This window comes from Scatophagus argus, chromosome 16, assembly GCF_020382885.2.
Source record: "Scatophagus argus isolate fScaArg1 chromosome 16, fScaArg1.pri, whole genome shotgun sequence".
NCBI lineage: Eukaryota > Metazoa > Chordata > Actinopteri > Scatophagidae > Scatophagus > Scatophagus argus.
In genome coordinates, this window is record NC_058508.1 from 16327431 (window position 1) to 16343629 (window position 16199).

At 39.8% G+C, this 16199-nt stretch overlaps 2 protein-coding genes across 5 annotated transcripts in view; both read right to left on the reverse strand.

Annotated features, from left to right (window-relative positions):
• unkl (unk like zinc finger) overlaps positions 1-7715 on the reverse strand; it is a 14828-nt gene extending 7113 nt beyond the window's left edge. For 2 of the 3 annotated variants that reach the window (XM_046416031.1, XM_046416030.1), the window contains exons 1-13: positions 7567-7715; positions 6700-6909; positions 4614-4790; positions 4017-4150; positions 3762-3897; positions 3562-3679; positions 3085-3169; positions 2724-2890; positions 2084-2272; positions 979-1029; positions 634-811; positions 445-534; positions 86-322 (exon numbers count right to left, since the gene is read on the reverse strand). In XM_046416031.1, the coding sequence (XP_046271987.1) occupies positions 86-322; positions 445-534; positions 634-811; positions 979-1029; positions 2084-2272; positions 2724-2890; positions 3085-3169; positions 3562-3679; positions 3762-3897; positions 4017-4150; positions 4614-4790; positions 6700-6909; positions 7567-7631 (1837 nt within the window). In that variant the 5' untranslated portion in view covers positions 7632-7715. The remainder of the gene's footprint in view (positions 1-85; positions 323-444; positions 535-633; positions 812-978; positions 1030-2083; positions 2273-2723; positions 2891-3084; positions 3170-3561; positions 3680-3761; positions 3898-4016; positions 4151-4613; positions 4791-6699; positions 6910-7566) is intronic. The other variant, XM_046416032.1, reaches the window with a different exon arrangement.
• Positions 7716-9594: 1879 nt separating this feature from the next.
• Positions 9595-15651, reverse strand: gper1 (G protein-coupled estrogen receptor 1). Of its 2 annotated transcripts, none has more exons than XM_046416483.1 (2): positions 15168-15651; positions 9595-13866 (listed from the first exon to the last, which is right to left on the reverse strand). In XM_046416483.1, exon 2 carries the CDS (start codon positions 13465-13467, stop codon positions 12370-12372), a length of 1098 nt encoding a protein of 365 aa, XP_046272439.1. In that variant the 5' UTR covers positions 13468-13866; positions 15168-15651; the 3' UTR covers positions 9595-12369. The 2 variants fall into 2 exon arrangements, with proteins under 2 accessions (XP_046272439.1, XP_046272438.1); XM_046416482.1 differs by having other exon boundaries at positions 9595-13871.
• Positions 15652-16199: the final 548 nt, after the last annotated feature.

Consider the following 16199-nt stretch of genomic DNA (forward strand, 5'->3'; position numbering starts at 1 on the left):
TTTATTAACATATAAGGCACTGAGAATAAAATCTGAAGTCAAATCTGTCCAAGCTGACTTGGAACTAAATGTCAGATCAGCTTACCCAAAGAGTTCTGGGAGGAGGAGGTGGGCGTCCCCAGGAGGCCGTGCTCTTGCTTGGCTAACATGTTTGAAGGTTGATTTTGCTGTGATACCGCCCCAGACAGCAGGGACTGCGACAGAGACTGGGAGAGGGAGCTGAGCGGCGAGGTGGAGAGGGATGATGAGGAATTGAAAGAGGACGATCGAGCCAGAGAGCCGGGAATGTTAACTGGAGCGGATCCACCGAGGACCTTTTGACCTGTGGGGATAAAGCAAACACGGTTGCTGCTTTGAAGATAATTTACAAGCACATTATGACAAGACCACTTGTTATCAACGGTTAAACAACTGAAAGTGCATTAACAAACTTGGTGTCCTTACTTGCCAATCCTACACTGTTGTCTTGCTCCTCTAACTCCTTATCAAGAGATGCAACATTAATGTCACTAAAGTTGAGGTCCAGAGCAGACCCTGATGGCGAAGAGAACACATTCGGTTGACATTTGACAACAAAATACAGAGTGGCAGTAGTCATCTCAAAAGGCTCAGGCTGACCACATATACACATACCTATGACAGACTCCACTGTGTTGCTCCCTGGGTAGAAAGGAGTGGCTTTTGCATTCATTGTGGATAAGGTGGTGGGTGAAGAACTTTCTGAGCCGATACTAGAGGCCAAGCTGGATGTTATACTGGAGGTAAAACTCGATGCCAAAGGGTTCACCGCTGAGAATACAGTGTTTTGTGTCTTTGGGGGGGGGGGGGGGGGGGGGGAACAAACAAACACACAGATAATGTTTATTTCATTCCCAGGGTTGAGAATTACAATTTAGGCTCTTAAAGTAAATAAATACATTATAATATTATGTGCTATTCTCAAGCTATTACCAGAAAGTAACCAATTTAAACCCAAACCTGTTTTTCTTGGTCCATCAATTTCTGATCCACCTGCCCCTTATTCTTTATCTAAAAACAATCAAATAACACAGAAATAGCACTCATTTCAGTCACAAAACTCTACACTTTGCTGCTAATTTCAATTGAAAAGGCGGTTTTACATTGCAATTAGCCAAAGGCTGACAAGGATAAAAGAGCTTATTTAAACACAAAGAATATGGCCTCAACATTATTTACTTTCCGCTGATGGAGCTGAGCCGGTGGCATGCTCTGAAGTAGCATTAAATACTGACAGTGTCCAGGAGTATAGCGATAACAGTCCAGTGATTTACATCTCGCTCAGAATTTGTGGTGTGAACTGATCATCTAATTCGACTCTGCCTGCCACTCATAGCTCTAGGAATGATTGAAATATCTCATCTTTGATCGCAGAACATCTGGAGCAATAGAGACAGAAACAATTTACTGAGTGGGCGGCATTCTTCTGTAATTACAACATCAAAAAGCTAAAGTGGGAGTTTTTCCCAGTCTTTTTGTTGCGTGTGTCCCAACTTGTTTGAAATGTGTTGCTAGCACCAAATTCAGAATTGCTTTTTCAAAACTCAATGAAAGTTATTAAGTTAAAATGTTAAATTTCTTGCCTTTGTATTGTTTGGTATGGAGTATATGTCAAAAAGGATTCGCAAATGATCAACTTCTGTTTTATTTTTTTCAGACTCGGGGCTCCACAAATAATCCTAGTTGTGTTTCCAGTATGAAAATATTTTTAGCTAGTCGCATTGTAAGCTTGGCAGAATTCACAGAAAATGCAATATCGATTATGAATATTACTCAGAAAATAAAATCTAAACAAGGCATCCAGGTATAAACTACTCATCAAGCGATAAGATACTACTGATACTATTTTTTCTAAGAACCAACAAACGGCAAAGTACTGCGTAGAAACAATGCAATTCAAGGGGAAAAGACTTAAAGTGACAAAATGAAAATGGCACAGAAAATAATGAATGAGAAATAAATCAAACAGTGGTTCAAAATGAATGACAGTGAGAGATTACACTGTGTAAAGCCCTAAATTGTCTTAGTGTTAAATGGTTCCTGAATCTAAAGAGAGTCTGTGTACCTGATCCTCACGTTCAAAGCCCGGAGCTTTGGGATAGTTAGATGTCAGAGATGAGACACTGGATGTGGTGGACTCTGAACATAAACTACTATTAGGTATGGATTTGGGCCTGTTGATGGATCCCACTGGGGATAACAAACTGTCGCTTCCTGAGCTTGGAGTTACAGTTGAGCTATTAGAACATGAGACCTGAGAAAGAGAAGTGCACATGATCTTAATAAAATGATGACCAAAATAGATAAATAAAATAAACAAATAAAACATTTTTTATTTATTCTATTCTGAATAAACAATAAAGGTGGTCTATCTTAGACTGAGAATGAAACAACAAATGAAGACTGGCTGTTTTTACTGAATTACTAAAGTGTCTCTGTTCTTGTAAAACAATGAAATAATGAAATGCAAAATAGGAAAATAGTAATAATGAAAAAATAAAAACAAAACATGCCGACAGAAAAATGAGAATGGGGTAAAAAAAATAAAAAATAAAAATAAAAAAAATGCCAGATTTGCATCAGCTAAATTCTGATTTAGGAAGCTACAAAAGGAGGAATCCATAAAATTTTAAGACACATCTCTCTGGTCGGCTCAATTCAGATCAGTGACCTATGGAAGGACTACGGCAACAAAGGAAACATACACTTCCTACTTGTCCGTTGCTACTGGTTGCGTTGGTGGTGGAGTTGCCTCCACTGTTCCACTCACTGACTGAACACTCTGAATACTGCTGAGAACCCAGCTGGGCCTGCGAACTTGACTGTATCACTGTTAGCAAGGAGCTCATGGTCTCTTCTGTAGAGGGAATTCCTAAAAGGATCAAAATAAATATTAAATCTTCGAACACTGTGAAAACAACCAGGATGCCAACTTGGGAGAACAAATGGAAAAGGTTCTCACAAGTATAGATATATAAAATCTGACTCCAAAAGTACTACAAATATCATCTATTTGTATTTTTCTACCCGAGTACCCAAGTAGTATTTGAACAAACTTTCACTTACTTTCTACATGTGCAAATGCACAAAACGGTCCTCTGGGGCAGTATCCAGTTTGTCGCATATCATTGCATTTGGTAGATTTGTAGATCTTAGAGAAAAACAAGCAAATCACAAGTTTGAATGTCAAAAAATTCATGAATAAAATCTCCTATACCCTATAAGTTATATTCAGTAGGGTTTTTTTTAGTAGCTAATCTGTTTTCTGGATATTTTAAAGGCTTAATACCATCATTAAATTTGTTAGGTTCTCAAACTTCATTGTACTTGGCAGTGCTGATGATTAGACTTTACATAAAATGTTTACTCTGTCAGTTTGGGGATGCAATGAATATCTGCTGCATGTGTCCAAGTCCAGCCCACAATGATAGAGCTCATTTAAAAAAATTAGGATAACAATGATAATCAGTCACTACACATTAATGATAAAAACTATGACCTCTTCCTCACTTGTTCATTTTCAGAAAAACAAAACTGACTCACCTCGGGGTGAAATTGCTGTTCAGTGCGAGAATGACAATACTGGCAGCCGTCTCCACTTTCACACTTTGAGGGCTCGCCCCATTCATCCCCATGTTTCACATTAGGGCAAGGAGTTGACCTGTAATCAGAGACAGAACCTTCAACCTGCTGCAATTACACAACTTAATACCATCAGCACTTTTCACTGAGTCATCATTTACCTATATTTGAACTTTCTAGGATTTCGTCTTCGATCTCTACTGTTGTGGTAGTGAGGGCAAGCATAGCCCTGTCTGCATAGTCTTGGCGGCTTAGTACACTGATCTGTTTTATAGTTGGCTAAAACAAAGTTGGTATCTGTGGAAAAAAATGCAAAAAATGTTGGCGTCATTTTCCCTTTTAGTTTGGAGGACATCAAGAAGCGTGTTATTTGGCGTTGCCTGAGCCCCATGTGATCACAGTGATGGGCTACTCACCTTGCCACCGAGGGTCTTCTGTCAGAGTTTTCTCAATCATGGCTTGACTGGCTAATACACCAGGCTGCAGATCAGGAATACCTTCCCCAGATCCCAGCTGTCCATTCTGGAGTGCCTCTTGTGCTTGGATCTCTCTGTGCACACAAAATTTCTGTCATTTTTAGCTCTGACTCATCAAAAAGGTAAAAGAATATATATATATATATATTAGGGAGAACAGAATTTCATTGTACTGATAAAACTTATTCTGATTCTGATCTGAAGAGAGGTGATAAGAGTAAACATGAGCCCCTTTGTTTAGTCCTGGTGTCAGCTGGACTCTCTCAGACTCTTCCAACAGCACAGAGTTCAAAAAAACATGTTTATTTAGTATCAGCTGTTTGTATTGTTCACGACTCAATGAGCCCAGCACTAAAAAAACAAAACAAATAAACAAAAAACATGACTTACAAACCAAACCATTAAATCCCTACAATATAGGCATTCTGTTTACATTATGTCTAAATCAAATTAGCTGATCTGTTGGTTCTATTGTGGCGCCTGTGAGTGAAAAGTTTGGCAGGGAAGAGAGAGGCCACTATTTGCTTTGTATGTCACCTGATATCATAGACTGGAGGTCGGAGATCATGTGGCCCGTGAGCAAAAGCACAGTGGAGGCCATTCTTCACACAATGCCCTCGAGCGTCTGTCTCATGGATACAAGTGCCAGTCTTGTAATAGCGTAGATGGTACTTGCGCTCTGTGTCACCAGTGGTCCGGTGTAAATACGGACAGCTAGGGAAGCAAGGACATGTTGAAATGTTTTGTTTTTTTTTTTTAAAAAAAGTCTGTTGATCTGGATAAAACATCTATATGATTTGATGTGACATTAAAATAATGCACAAAAAGTGCATCCCAAACCTCAAATCTGTCCCAAATAAACATAAAACATACTACAATATGTTTTAAACTGTGCGCTCTTCCTTTAAGTTCAAGGTATAATTGGAGAGTATAACTTTAAAACACCAACGTGTTTCATATGATAATTAAAAGGATGTGCTGACATTTAAATTATAGTCCAAATGATTCACCACAAGGATTCTAAACTGTGACAGAACAAGGGAATTCTTACTGCACGCATTTTTAATCAGGAATAAGATTCAACTCTGAATGGAGGGCTGACACACCAGCAAAGCTACAAGAAATGTATGGCCAATAAGCCTTGAGTAGCAACAGTTGCTATAGCAACACATAAGGTCATACAAAAATAGCTGCCATTGGCAGGAGGAGAAATTGTAAGGACTGCAATCGTTCATTTTCCCTTAGCTAAATAATCTCACTTCTTTTATTCATTCCTGCGTGGGGCTCGATTAAATGCTGCGTCGTTTTTCACTCCCAGTCACACGGAGAGGCCGCTGTTTATACACTACCTGCTGCAAATTAAAAGGGGGAAGCCAGGGCCACCCCTTCAGAGAATTCACAGATTCTAGTTTCTCTGCGATGAGACAATTCAGTCAATATTTATGAAAATGCATGACTCCTTTCCCAAAATGCTTTTGCCCCCTGTGATGGCAGATTACAAATGCCATGTGCAAAATTATAGAGACTATATGGTCTCATTTAAGAAAAAAAAATGGTTTCTTCTTGTAGGGACAGTATAAGAAACTGGCAGATGTTAAGCTAGGAACAAAAATGTTGACGCAGTAAGTCATATGTTGATATCAGCCAAAAAGAACAGTTGCACCAATGAATAAAATGCTAGAGGGCACCCTGAGGCAACCTGTCGAGTAGCTTTATTTTAAAGACAAAGAGGTGCAGTCAAGCAATATAAACAGTGAGTTCGATCAAAAGTGTTGACTTTGGCACAGAAGCGGCCCTTGTGACATTGTATCTGTAAGATCACATGTTTCAAACAGGGAAATAAAAAGATAAATACTGCTCACCGAGAAACTATCAATCAAATCCCATTTTTCTGAGTAAAGGGATAAACTGCAAACAATACAATCATATTCTTTCTATCACACCCCTCACTAACACAGATAGTTTTCAGTACAAGACATTTTAATTACAAAAGCCAGACCTTTTTTTTTTTAAGTAAGATTAAAAAAATAAAAGGCTTCTGAGTCAAAATGACTTTTATGACCAGACTGCTGGTTAAAATCTCAGTTCAAACTCAGCAGAGCTGATTTGCACATATGCCATTAAGCTTACTATCCTACACACTTGTTAAACTTATAACAGACACAGCAAGTGAAATTAAGATTTTGTTTATATCTAAGAATGCTCCCAAAATCTGCAAACATAATAAATGAAACACATTTTCATACCCATGTTACCATAAGTACACAACCAGTATATTAAGTAACTGTAAAACTCAATATCCCACATGAAGCAGTAAAGTGCTACTTTAAGGCAGAAACCAGAAGTATATCCACACATTTCCTTCCCAGGAGGACACACCCCCACCTAAAGCTGTTTAAGATACGTCTAAAGAAGACAGGAAAATGTATCTAGCCATTATGATGTCCTCATCAACATCATTCAATATCTTTGTGGTACTGGCTTGATCCAAATTCAGCAGTTTCATCAAACTGCACCTGCATTTCACCCCGAACATGTCAACAAAACTTCAGCCGCATAATGAGACAGTGACATATTAATTAACCCGAAGAGTAGCAATTAGGTTACTCAAACAGGGACTTACTCATCTCCATCTGGGCAGATGCCTGTGGTCTCGTCGTATTTCGTGCAGTATACGTCGGGGCTGTAGTTAAAAGTCCCGTCTCTTCTTCTTATGGGTCGTCTTCGTCGCTGGTTGAGAAAATGCCAATTAAAGCACGTAAAGGGTCTGTGCTGCGTACACTTGTGTTGGAGGAACAACGGGCACTGCTCTGTCCTGAACTCCTTCAAGTATCTGAAACAACATGGAAAAACAAAAAAATAGCACCAGGATCCGGCTTTCTGAATTACTATTAGCGAAAAAATAAGTCGAAGGGGAGGAAAAAAGTTCAGATAAAGTGAGGTGTCGCGTTATACTGCTAGTGATGTAGCCTACTATTTATTTTGGGTCACTAACGTTAGCTCGCTATTCACAGAGAAAACTACGTTGGTATTTCAACGTAACACTTGTTGAAAGTCCCTGAGCGTACGTCTATAAATGTGCGTATCAAGAGGGAACTCAAAATAAGGCCGAGCTATTTACAAGCAGACTGGTTAGCGAGTTCCTGGCTAATCATTTAGCAGAGCGAGTTGACGGTTTAACATATAACGGAATATTCGAAACAGTATCTTAACTCCGTAAAACAACTGTAAACGATTCCGTTCACGATCAGCTTGTCGCTTAAGTGATTTAAGATGTCCGCATTTCCTACATAAGCGTAGATGTCGTTAGCGTGCAGGCGCTGTTTGCTATGTAACGTTAGGCAGTCACAAAGCCAGGAAAAGCACCATGTTTTCAACACACACACAAGAGTTGAGGAATGCAAGAAATGCAAACGGCCATAGGTGCATGAACAAATAGCATTTCCGAAAACGAGCAATTTTCTTGTTTCTTTGCAGCAGCTTTACTCACGTATAGTGGGTAGGTTTCTCGGTTTGAGGGGACGCATTGGCCGCCGTTTTCGAAACCGACGGCATTTTCAGTCAAAACAATGATCTGCGCATGCGCTCGGATCTGTTGCTCGCGTGCACGCACGTCCGCCAGCACGCCAATGCTGCAAAGCAGGGGAGGCTGTGAGGAAGAGACGACGACATTTCTCTAAGACTGTTTATGTCTTCTGGTTTGTTATGTGTGTCATTTTATTCTCCTTAGCTTTATCACTATACTGAATACGTCAACGTGTTTTTTATTGTTATTAAATACACGTTTGAAATAAAATTCATGAACATTTCCCCATATTCAGAACGAGGAAAGTGCGTTCCTCGAAGCTACTTCCTCGAAGCTTATGGAGGCATTTTGTGGACTGAGGACGAGTCTGTAGGGCTGTAGCCAGGATTTTAGAAATATTGAAATCAATTTTTTTTCTTTTTACCAGTGAAGGCCCATACCCATCAAACATTTGACTTCAATGAGCAACCATAAAGAAAGAAACGTCTGATAATTGCATCTTCCTTAAACTATTGTCTCTTATATACTGTATAATTCTGGTGCATAAATACAAAAAACATCCGTTTTGCCTTTTGTATCATATCTAAGATTATCAACTCTTGAAGATAAAAGACCAGACACAATGACCAAGCACCGCTGTCACTGTGTCATATTCTTCAAAAATGTAACTTTTATGTGACCTTGCCCCAGATAAGATGGAACCACAAGTCTGTGCAACTTTTACTGATGACCTTTTCCATTAAAAGGTGTGCAGTTATAAAATGCCTTACGATACTTATTAAAAACTACAGTTTTAACTTTTCAGTAAACTAATTCAGATTCTTCAACAACAAAGTTGTAAATACTGAATAAAGAATATGTACAACTGTGACACCCCAAAGGTTTTACACCTTTTAGATGTTGCATTATAATGTGGATATGAAGGCATCAGTGTGAGAGTCTCTGCTTTGCATTTAGATTTGAACACCCTGCTTGTGAAAATCACAGCTACAATAAAGGTGAAGGTGTGTGTGCTGGGGAGATGTGAAAGCCTACATGTGTTGTCTGTGTGAGGCTCTCACAGGCAGTTGCCTTCAGTTGCACTTGTTGGTCAAAACACTGTGTCATAGGATATTTCTCTTCCATTTATTACAGTGGTCTATATTGGACCAATAAAATACATAGTGCATTTCACTTAATTTCAAATAGAATAAAATCTTTTTTGGAAAATTGTACATCATTTGCCTCCAATGTGACTTTACAATTTACAAATTTGTGTTTATTAGTTGCCAGTAATTATTTGTTGTTTTCCATTGCCGAAATATAAAATATATTGGCAATAATAAATATAAATTGTCTGTCTCGTCATTACTGCATCTTGTCAAACTAAAGGTCTTTGTCTTTTCTTTTGTTTCTGGGAAGCTAATCCTTTTTCATGCAAGGGATTTTAATTTACAAATGCAATTACACATCTAATCCATTATTCAGCTGCTGAGGTCCACCGAGTGCACTGCCTTGTAATTATGCATAAACCTCGGACTATCCAGTTGTAATTACTTTGATATGCCCCACCCCCACTCAGCTTTCAGCTGGACAATAACCTGGACCTTTCTTTTAAGGGGGCTCACCTTTATGCAGAATTACATTTTGCTTTCTGTGAGCTACAAAAAGATATTATAGGTTGTCATAAAGTCCATAAATCTGAGACCACACATTGTTTGTTGTGGACTTGTGGACATCATGTATGATGCCATTAAAGGTTTAGCCATTTGACTTGGAAGCTGAATTTAAGGAATGTACATTTAGACATTAGTTCATCAGGTACATCCATACAGTCTAATCCAACACAACAGCTCTTAATGGATTGGAATTTTTGCAGTGGTAAAAAGATATTAATTGAACTTGACTTGACAGCACTCTTTTCAAAGATACTGCCAATGTTTTGTCGTCCCCCCCACCCACCCCCCTTCAGCTTTCAGTACAGCACAGTTCAGAACAGCACCAGTCCTAAATACAGCCTCTGAAATGATCGTGTAGTTCAATCAGCATTCCCCTGAAGCAAAATTAGATGGCTGCAACAAGGAAAATGTGCCCATAAAACTGCGAAGTTACTGTTTTAATGAGCAATGCCAGCAATTTTTTCATCCCATTTAGACAATAAGAGGTTCCAGGATTTGTCTCTAGATTACTACATAATCATCAGTTGGCTGCATGAAAGACGTTGATCTTGTTTAATCCAGCGTCATCCAGAGGAAGTATTGACTGTAAGCAAGGGGAAAAGTCACACCCTTTTTCCTTTCTATGACGTCAGTCACCGCAAACCTTTAACCTCACCCAGTGGTCTCAGCTGTACACACAGTCTACTGTCAACCTCTTCTCACAACATCTCCAGTGTGTGTGTTTGCATGCATGTGGATGTGTGTATGTGTGATGCAAAGATGCCTCTTCCACAGTGCTGCACTCGGAGGGACTTGGCTCTGATGTCTAGGTGTTGCTTGGTTATGTCAATGAAGATCCCAGCCTTCGCACATTATTACTTGCCTGTCTTCCTGTGTGTGCCCTCTGTGGCTCTGACAGAGCCGTGTGCTGTTTACAGAAGATTCCAGCCTTCACACATGTCTAAATCCACACACAAAATACAAAAATATAAGCTGCGCTCAAACATGCCTTTGTCAAGGTTATTCAATACGACACTGAAAAGCAGCACATTCTGAATGCATATGGGACATATTTGCTATGAAACGGCGTAATGGAAACATCATGCAAAACATCTTTAGCATCATGTACCAAAATAAGTTTTGCATTTTTGCAGACCTCTAATAAACAATCATTGAAACAATCCTCAGCGCTGCTTTCCCAGGCAGCTGGGTCAGTTACAGCTGGAATAACAGTTTGTGGTTTGGACTCCTGTTTTCCCAGTCACGCTATTATCTCTGCCTGTCTCATGTACAGCTCTGGACCACCACAGGCTGCCAGTAGACAGATTTTATATATTGACGGACGATCTCCAACCTGGACACGACAGAATTTGCTTCGCACGCCTGCTGTTAATACACAACACATTCACTTCTTTACTTTTAATGCACAGAAGCACCTGTTGTACATGCAGTACTTGTTTTTCAAAAATGTAAATAAGAAAGGGAATATTCTGTGAACCCTGTTGTATCTCATATAATGCAGGTAAGTGTTACGGAAAATTTATATTTTCTCTGACGGTAAAAAAAAACAATTAGATGCCATAAAACTTTATGAAGGGCTTCATTAAAACCTCTGCTATCAAGCCTCTGATGGGAAACAATTTGAAATTTCTAAACTGCACCTGTGTATCCTGGTGATCTGAGCTCAATGTGTTAATGAGCCTCTTTGTTCTTTTTAAAAGCATTTTTATCAAATGTCTGATGCTTGATTTTAATATTTGTATCAAGCGAATAAAACAAATGAATCAGCTCACAGACAGGAAAACAAGCCACAAATGTGCAGCATGTTTTACATGGCCATTGTTGTTTATCAGAATAATATATGATGAAGACGGGTAAGAAGGAAATATTGAAGCAGCTTCGTGTTGCCAGCATTAAATGATGTGTTTACCCAGTCTCATTCCCTGCTGGCAAAACAACACCTGCCCCTTTTGCTCTACCATCATGCTAACAGGGACTGACAAGTGAGGCAATAACTCAGTCGTCTTTGAAATGAGCTCTCACTGACAGCCAACTTTGCTTAACATAATATTGACAAGCTCAGACATCAGAGAGGAGATTGGAGATTAATCTCAAGAAAATGGCCCACATTGTAGTGTGACTGTGAACACAAGGTGCAGCTACATTACCCTTTATTTACTCCATGTTATACTTAAAGACATGTACAAACTAGTTAGTTTTTTAAAAGATGTTTAGTGTTCTTGAAATCTAAAAGATAAATTTCTTGTTACTAGAATTTATCAACAGCCTCCACTTTATACTCCTGGAAAAGCAGTACATTCTCTTTATTTCTAAAAAATAAAATTATTTTTGTGAACATTTTTGTCCAGTGAATGCTTAGCTATACATGAGGCCATTTTCTTTTGCAGCCTGACGTCTTTCATGGTTGTGTGCTGTATTACTATGCGACAGATGACAGCAGTTGTTCGGATTGTCATGGTGGTACATTTTTTTCTTTTAACATTATAACAAGTGAAGGAACATGCAGGTTTTACTTCAAACGACGCTTCTCTTGCTCTGCGTATGCTGCTTCAACATTTCTACAGATTATCCTGTGTATCCAGAAAGTGCTCTGGAAGATTTGTATCAAGATTACACGATGTAAAAAGTTTCATCGTTGTCCTCCTTACACAAAGGTTGGCCTCCTCTGACTCTCATCTCTCCATTAGTCTTGTCTTTGCCCACTGACTGCACTTCAAGGGTAAATCTATTCATTTACTGTCCCCTGGCTTGCCATCCAGCTAACTTTTCTGAAGAAGTAATACACCAAATACACTTAAAGAAAACAATCCAACATCCAGATAACACAAAAATAACTTTAAGTGCTGTATGTGTGTTGTTATCTACGAAAAGAGACGCACACATCAAGTCATTTTCACCCTTCGTTTTAGTGTACATTCGTGGTGATTTTGTGTTTTTGTTCAGAAAGTGAGCCGGTTAACTGAAACACTGATACAACTATGAGGCGAAGCTAAATGACAGATAGAAGGCTGAGGTAATATTTCACACGGGGTGATATATCACTTTGATATGAAGAATTTTTAGCATATTTTGTGCACATGTTTTCGTAACACGTCTCTCCTCTTAAAAGTCACACCTCTGAAACTTTGCTCCTAACAGGGAGGTGTAAATCGAGGCCGTGGTGGCAGAAGCGGTTCACCACTGACCAGCTGGCCTTCTGCTTAATGAAGAGACGCAGCTTGTCCCTGAAGGTTTCTCCTAGAAAGCTGTAGATAATGGGGTTGAGGCAGCTGTTGGAGAAAGCTGCCAGGTTAACAATGTGGCCTGTGAGTGGGTAGTCATGCCACAGGGTGGTAGCAGTCCTCTGCGATGGGTCAGCTGTGCCCTGCAGCAGCTGGATGCTGATGAAGACGTTTTCTGGCAGCCAGCAGATGAAGAACACCAGAACCACCACCACAATCATGCGCAGGGCCTTCTGCCGCCGTGGCCACAATCCACGGTGCTTCTGGGCCCTCATGAGGATTCGCCCAATCAGAGAGTAGCATAGACCAATGATGGAGAAGGGCACCAAAAAGCCAATGGTTACCTCCAGCCACTGAATCTCAAAGACATTGGCAAAGCAGAAGTGCACCTCACCCCTGTGCTGGGTCTGCACAATGGTGAATGGGAGAAGGGTGGCCAGGATGGAGGCCATCCAGATGAGGCCACAGCTGAGCTTAGCATGCTGCATAGTCCTCAGCGGGCTGCTGCTCATGGAGCTAGCCAAGGCAATGTATCGGTCAAAGCTCATCCATGTGAGAAAGAAGATGCTGCTGTACATGTTGACCTGCAGGAAAAGGGACATGAAGGTGCAGAGGACAGCATAGTCGTAATACTTCTCGTTCAGATTGAAGACCTCGATAAGAGAATCTGCCACGAGGATGAGGTCAGCCACAGCCAGGTTAACAAAGTAAAGGTCGGGGATGGTCATCTTTTCTCTGTGGTTCAGGTTCACCACCAGGATTAAGATGTTGCCAATAAATCCAATAGGAAAGAGGAGAATGGTGTACAGGCAGGACAGGAAGAGACCAATGATGTAAGATTGGTATTTGTCTGAGTCTTCAAACGTTGTGTTGTACTCATATGATGTATTCAGTTGTTCTGTGCTGTTAACATATATCCAGACCAAAGAGGTTGTCTGCACTTCCATACTGACTGTGTTTGGACTGTCCTGAATCATAGGCCACATGTAAGTCACCCGTAGCTGCTACATCATTAGACCCAGTCAGTTCCCAGTTAGGTCTCTTTAAAGGGTGAATCATCTATGCTGTGTTAGCATGCTGACAGGTCAGGTCAGGTGAGTTGAACACAACGTTTACGGTTTGTTTGACCCCATGTTGACATCAAGGCTCTTCTACCTGTAGATTCCAGACACAAAAGAGAGGCACCTCCATTTCTTAAGTGGTCTTTGGCCTTTGTAACCTGATGACTCACGTCATCCGGACTGTCCAAACGGTGGTCCTGAGATTAAATTGTGGACATCTTCCTCCTCGATCGAGTCATCTGATTTGAGTGCTGCTTTGCCTCTCCAAGTCCATGTGCATCTTTATTCAGCAAGCATCAGCCAGAGACGCTATTGCTGTGACACCTGAGCTGTGGAGAGGAGAGAAGAATTAAAAAATATCAGAACAGGACTTAAGCACAGAGATTTGAAAAAAGCAGCAATCTTGCATGCAGGTAAATGAGAACCAGAGGCATGGTGCTTGTTTTACTCAAAAAAGAAAAAGTCAGTTTAGTTTGGTGGATAAAGTTTGAAGGGTCCAAAAATGGATGGCAGAAAACTAAGTAAACACATTAACATTCAAGCTTCAGACTTAAGCAGATGCATTGAAGTCCTCCTCAGAAATCCTCAGCCAATCTGAGCTCACTCGTTTGTCCAGGCTTGATGACTATTAAATGCTAAGATAAAAGCATATTTGTCATTAACATTTAATAAACTTTCACAAACACATCACACTCAGTTTTGAATGTATACAAACACAAAATCGATTTTTTAAATTTTTCTTACTGCAAGCTTTAACACTCTTAACACTTCTGATCTGTTGATGACAGTTTTCAGGCCCTGACTTTCCCTGGTGATGGAAAGATTGCATTCTGTTTGGCAAACACGACCTTTAGCGGACATTCATAGCCCCTAGGGTTTTATTTACACCACAGGGAGCTGTTTTCAATATTAATGCATTCTTACTGACAGCAGCAATAATTGAACACATATTCAGTGTGCACACAGATTCGAAGTCTTAGTTTTTAGTTCTTTAGTTTTTAAATCATTGATTTAAATCAAACTCTCCAATAAACATAAAAATGCTAAACCCCACAAATTAAATTTTAAGAGTAATGACCTGAAATAGTTCCATGGGTCATCTCACACATTGTTCCATGGTATCACCTAATTTATAGCGAAATATATTCCTGTCACTGAAAACAAAAAACAAAAAACAAAAAAAAAAAAAACAATTCAGAGAAATGATCTTGTCACTGAACCATTTAGTTTACTCTATTTGAAATCCAATTGCTAAGCTATCGTTTTGAAACACTGCTAAAGGAAACAGTTATTCTTTTCTGAGCATCTGCTGATTTTCTATCAAAATCAGTGAGACCTGAGATTACGTAAAAGTGCTCTCTCCAGGAAACTACAATCAGTCACTTCAGACATGCAGGGAGCAAGACAAAGAGCTAGCTGATGACATAATGTACAACTCATTATGCAACTGGATTCACGAGACACTGAAATTGAACACCATATTCATTTTAAATTAACAAATACATACAGTATAACTGGTGTATCACCTGTAATTTCACTGCAAACTGTCTTTGTTTTAAGACTCTACTTGAATTTGACACAGAGCACATGAAGCATCATTAAATAACATTAAAAGGAGCACTTACATAAACTTAAAGTTGAGATATAATGTTCCTCCATACTTGTCCGGTGCAGATGTCAGAGAGACAGAGCTCTGTAAATCCCATGTCCGGGCTTCTCCTCTGCACCACCTGCTGTTTGGCCCAACCCTGTCTAGAGAGGAGAGGAGGGGAGGAGAGACAGCAAGGCAAAAGATGATCTGTCACCCTTGGTTTTTCACCGTGCTTCACCAGATTTCTCTGTCTCTTTTCTTTTTTTTGCCCAGTTTGTGATTCCAGGTGTCTGCTGAGCATCCAGAAAGATCCAGCAACCGAACTGGCTGAGAGCTGACTTTAACACAAAGGAAAGTTTGGACGGAGCGTGGAGTTTGCCTCGATCAGCTTGTGTCGTTATGGCAACCACTTATATTTTTTTGCAGTATTTGTTCACTTAAGTTGTCTAGTTGTTGGTTTTGAGGGCCATGTAAACACACTGTACATGACCTTTCTTATGTTTTCCATGAATTTGCTTGTAAAATAGATTGCCTACTGATCTGTATCGATTATTGAGCCCTACGCACAACAACAAAAGTCAATGAGCCTTGCCTGTTTCATGTTCATTCCCAACTCTACTGTTATATTCAGAGAAGGCTTTAAAAACTGTGAGCCTTCACTCTCAGTAAGGGGGAAACAGAACAGACTCTGCTCCTGGGCAAGGAGTAACATTAATGTAATTTGAACTAATCCATGTGTCTAAGCTGTGACTATGGAGACCTATTTGATGTGGTGTTGGCTAGTGTTGAGTGGGATGCATTAACTGCAGATGAATGCAATAACTGCAGACGTACAAAAGCCATCTGCTACAATGGACAGCTATACTTTCTATGGATGTTGACAGCAGACCGCGTCATGTTAAAACAAAGTTGTAAAGCTGTTGTAAAGCTTAGAGAATACGAGAATACGATGCGAAGCTTGGGGAATACGATTGGTCTAAGTGAGTAAACAAAGGATTTAATGAGGATGAGGAAAACGGAAGAGGAAGCTCTCTGTGTTTGCTGATAAAAGGAATTTTGATTTTGC

Bases quoted from the DNA above. Each gene is read 5' to 3' on its own strand.
- gper1 (XM_046416483.1), bottom strand. From the start codon at position 13,467: ATGTGGCCTATGATTCAGGACAGTCCAAACACAGTCAGTATGGAAGTG.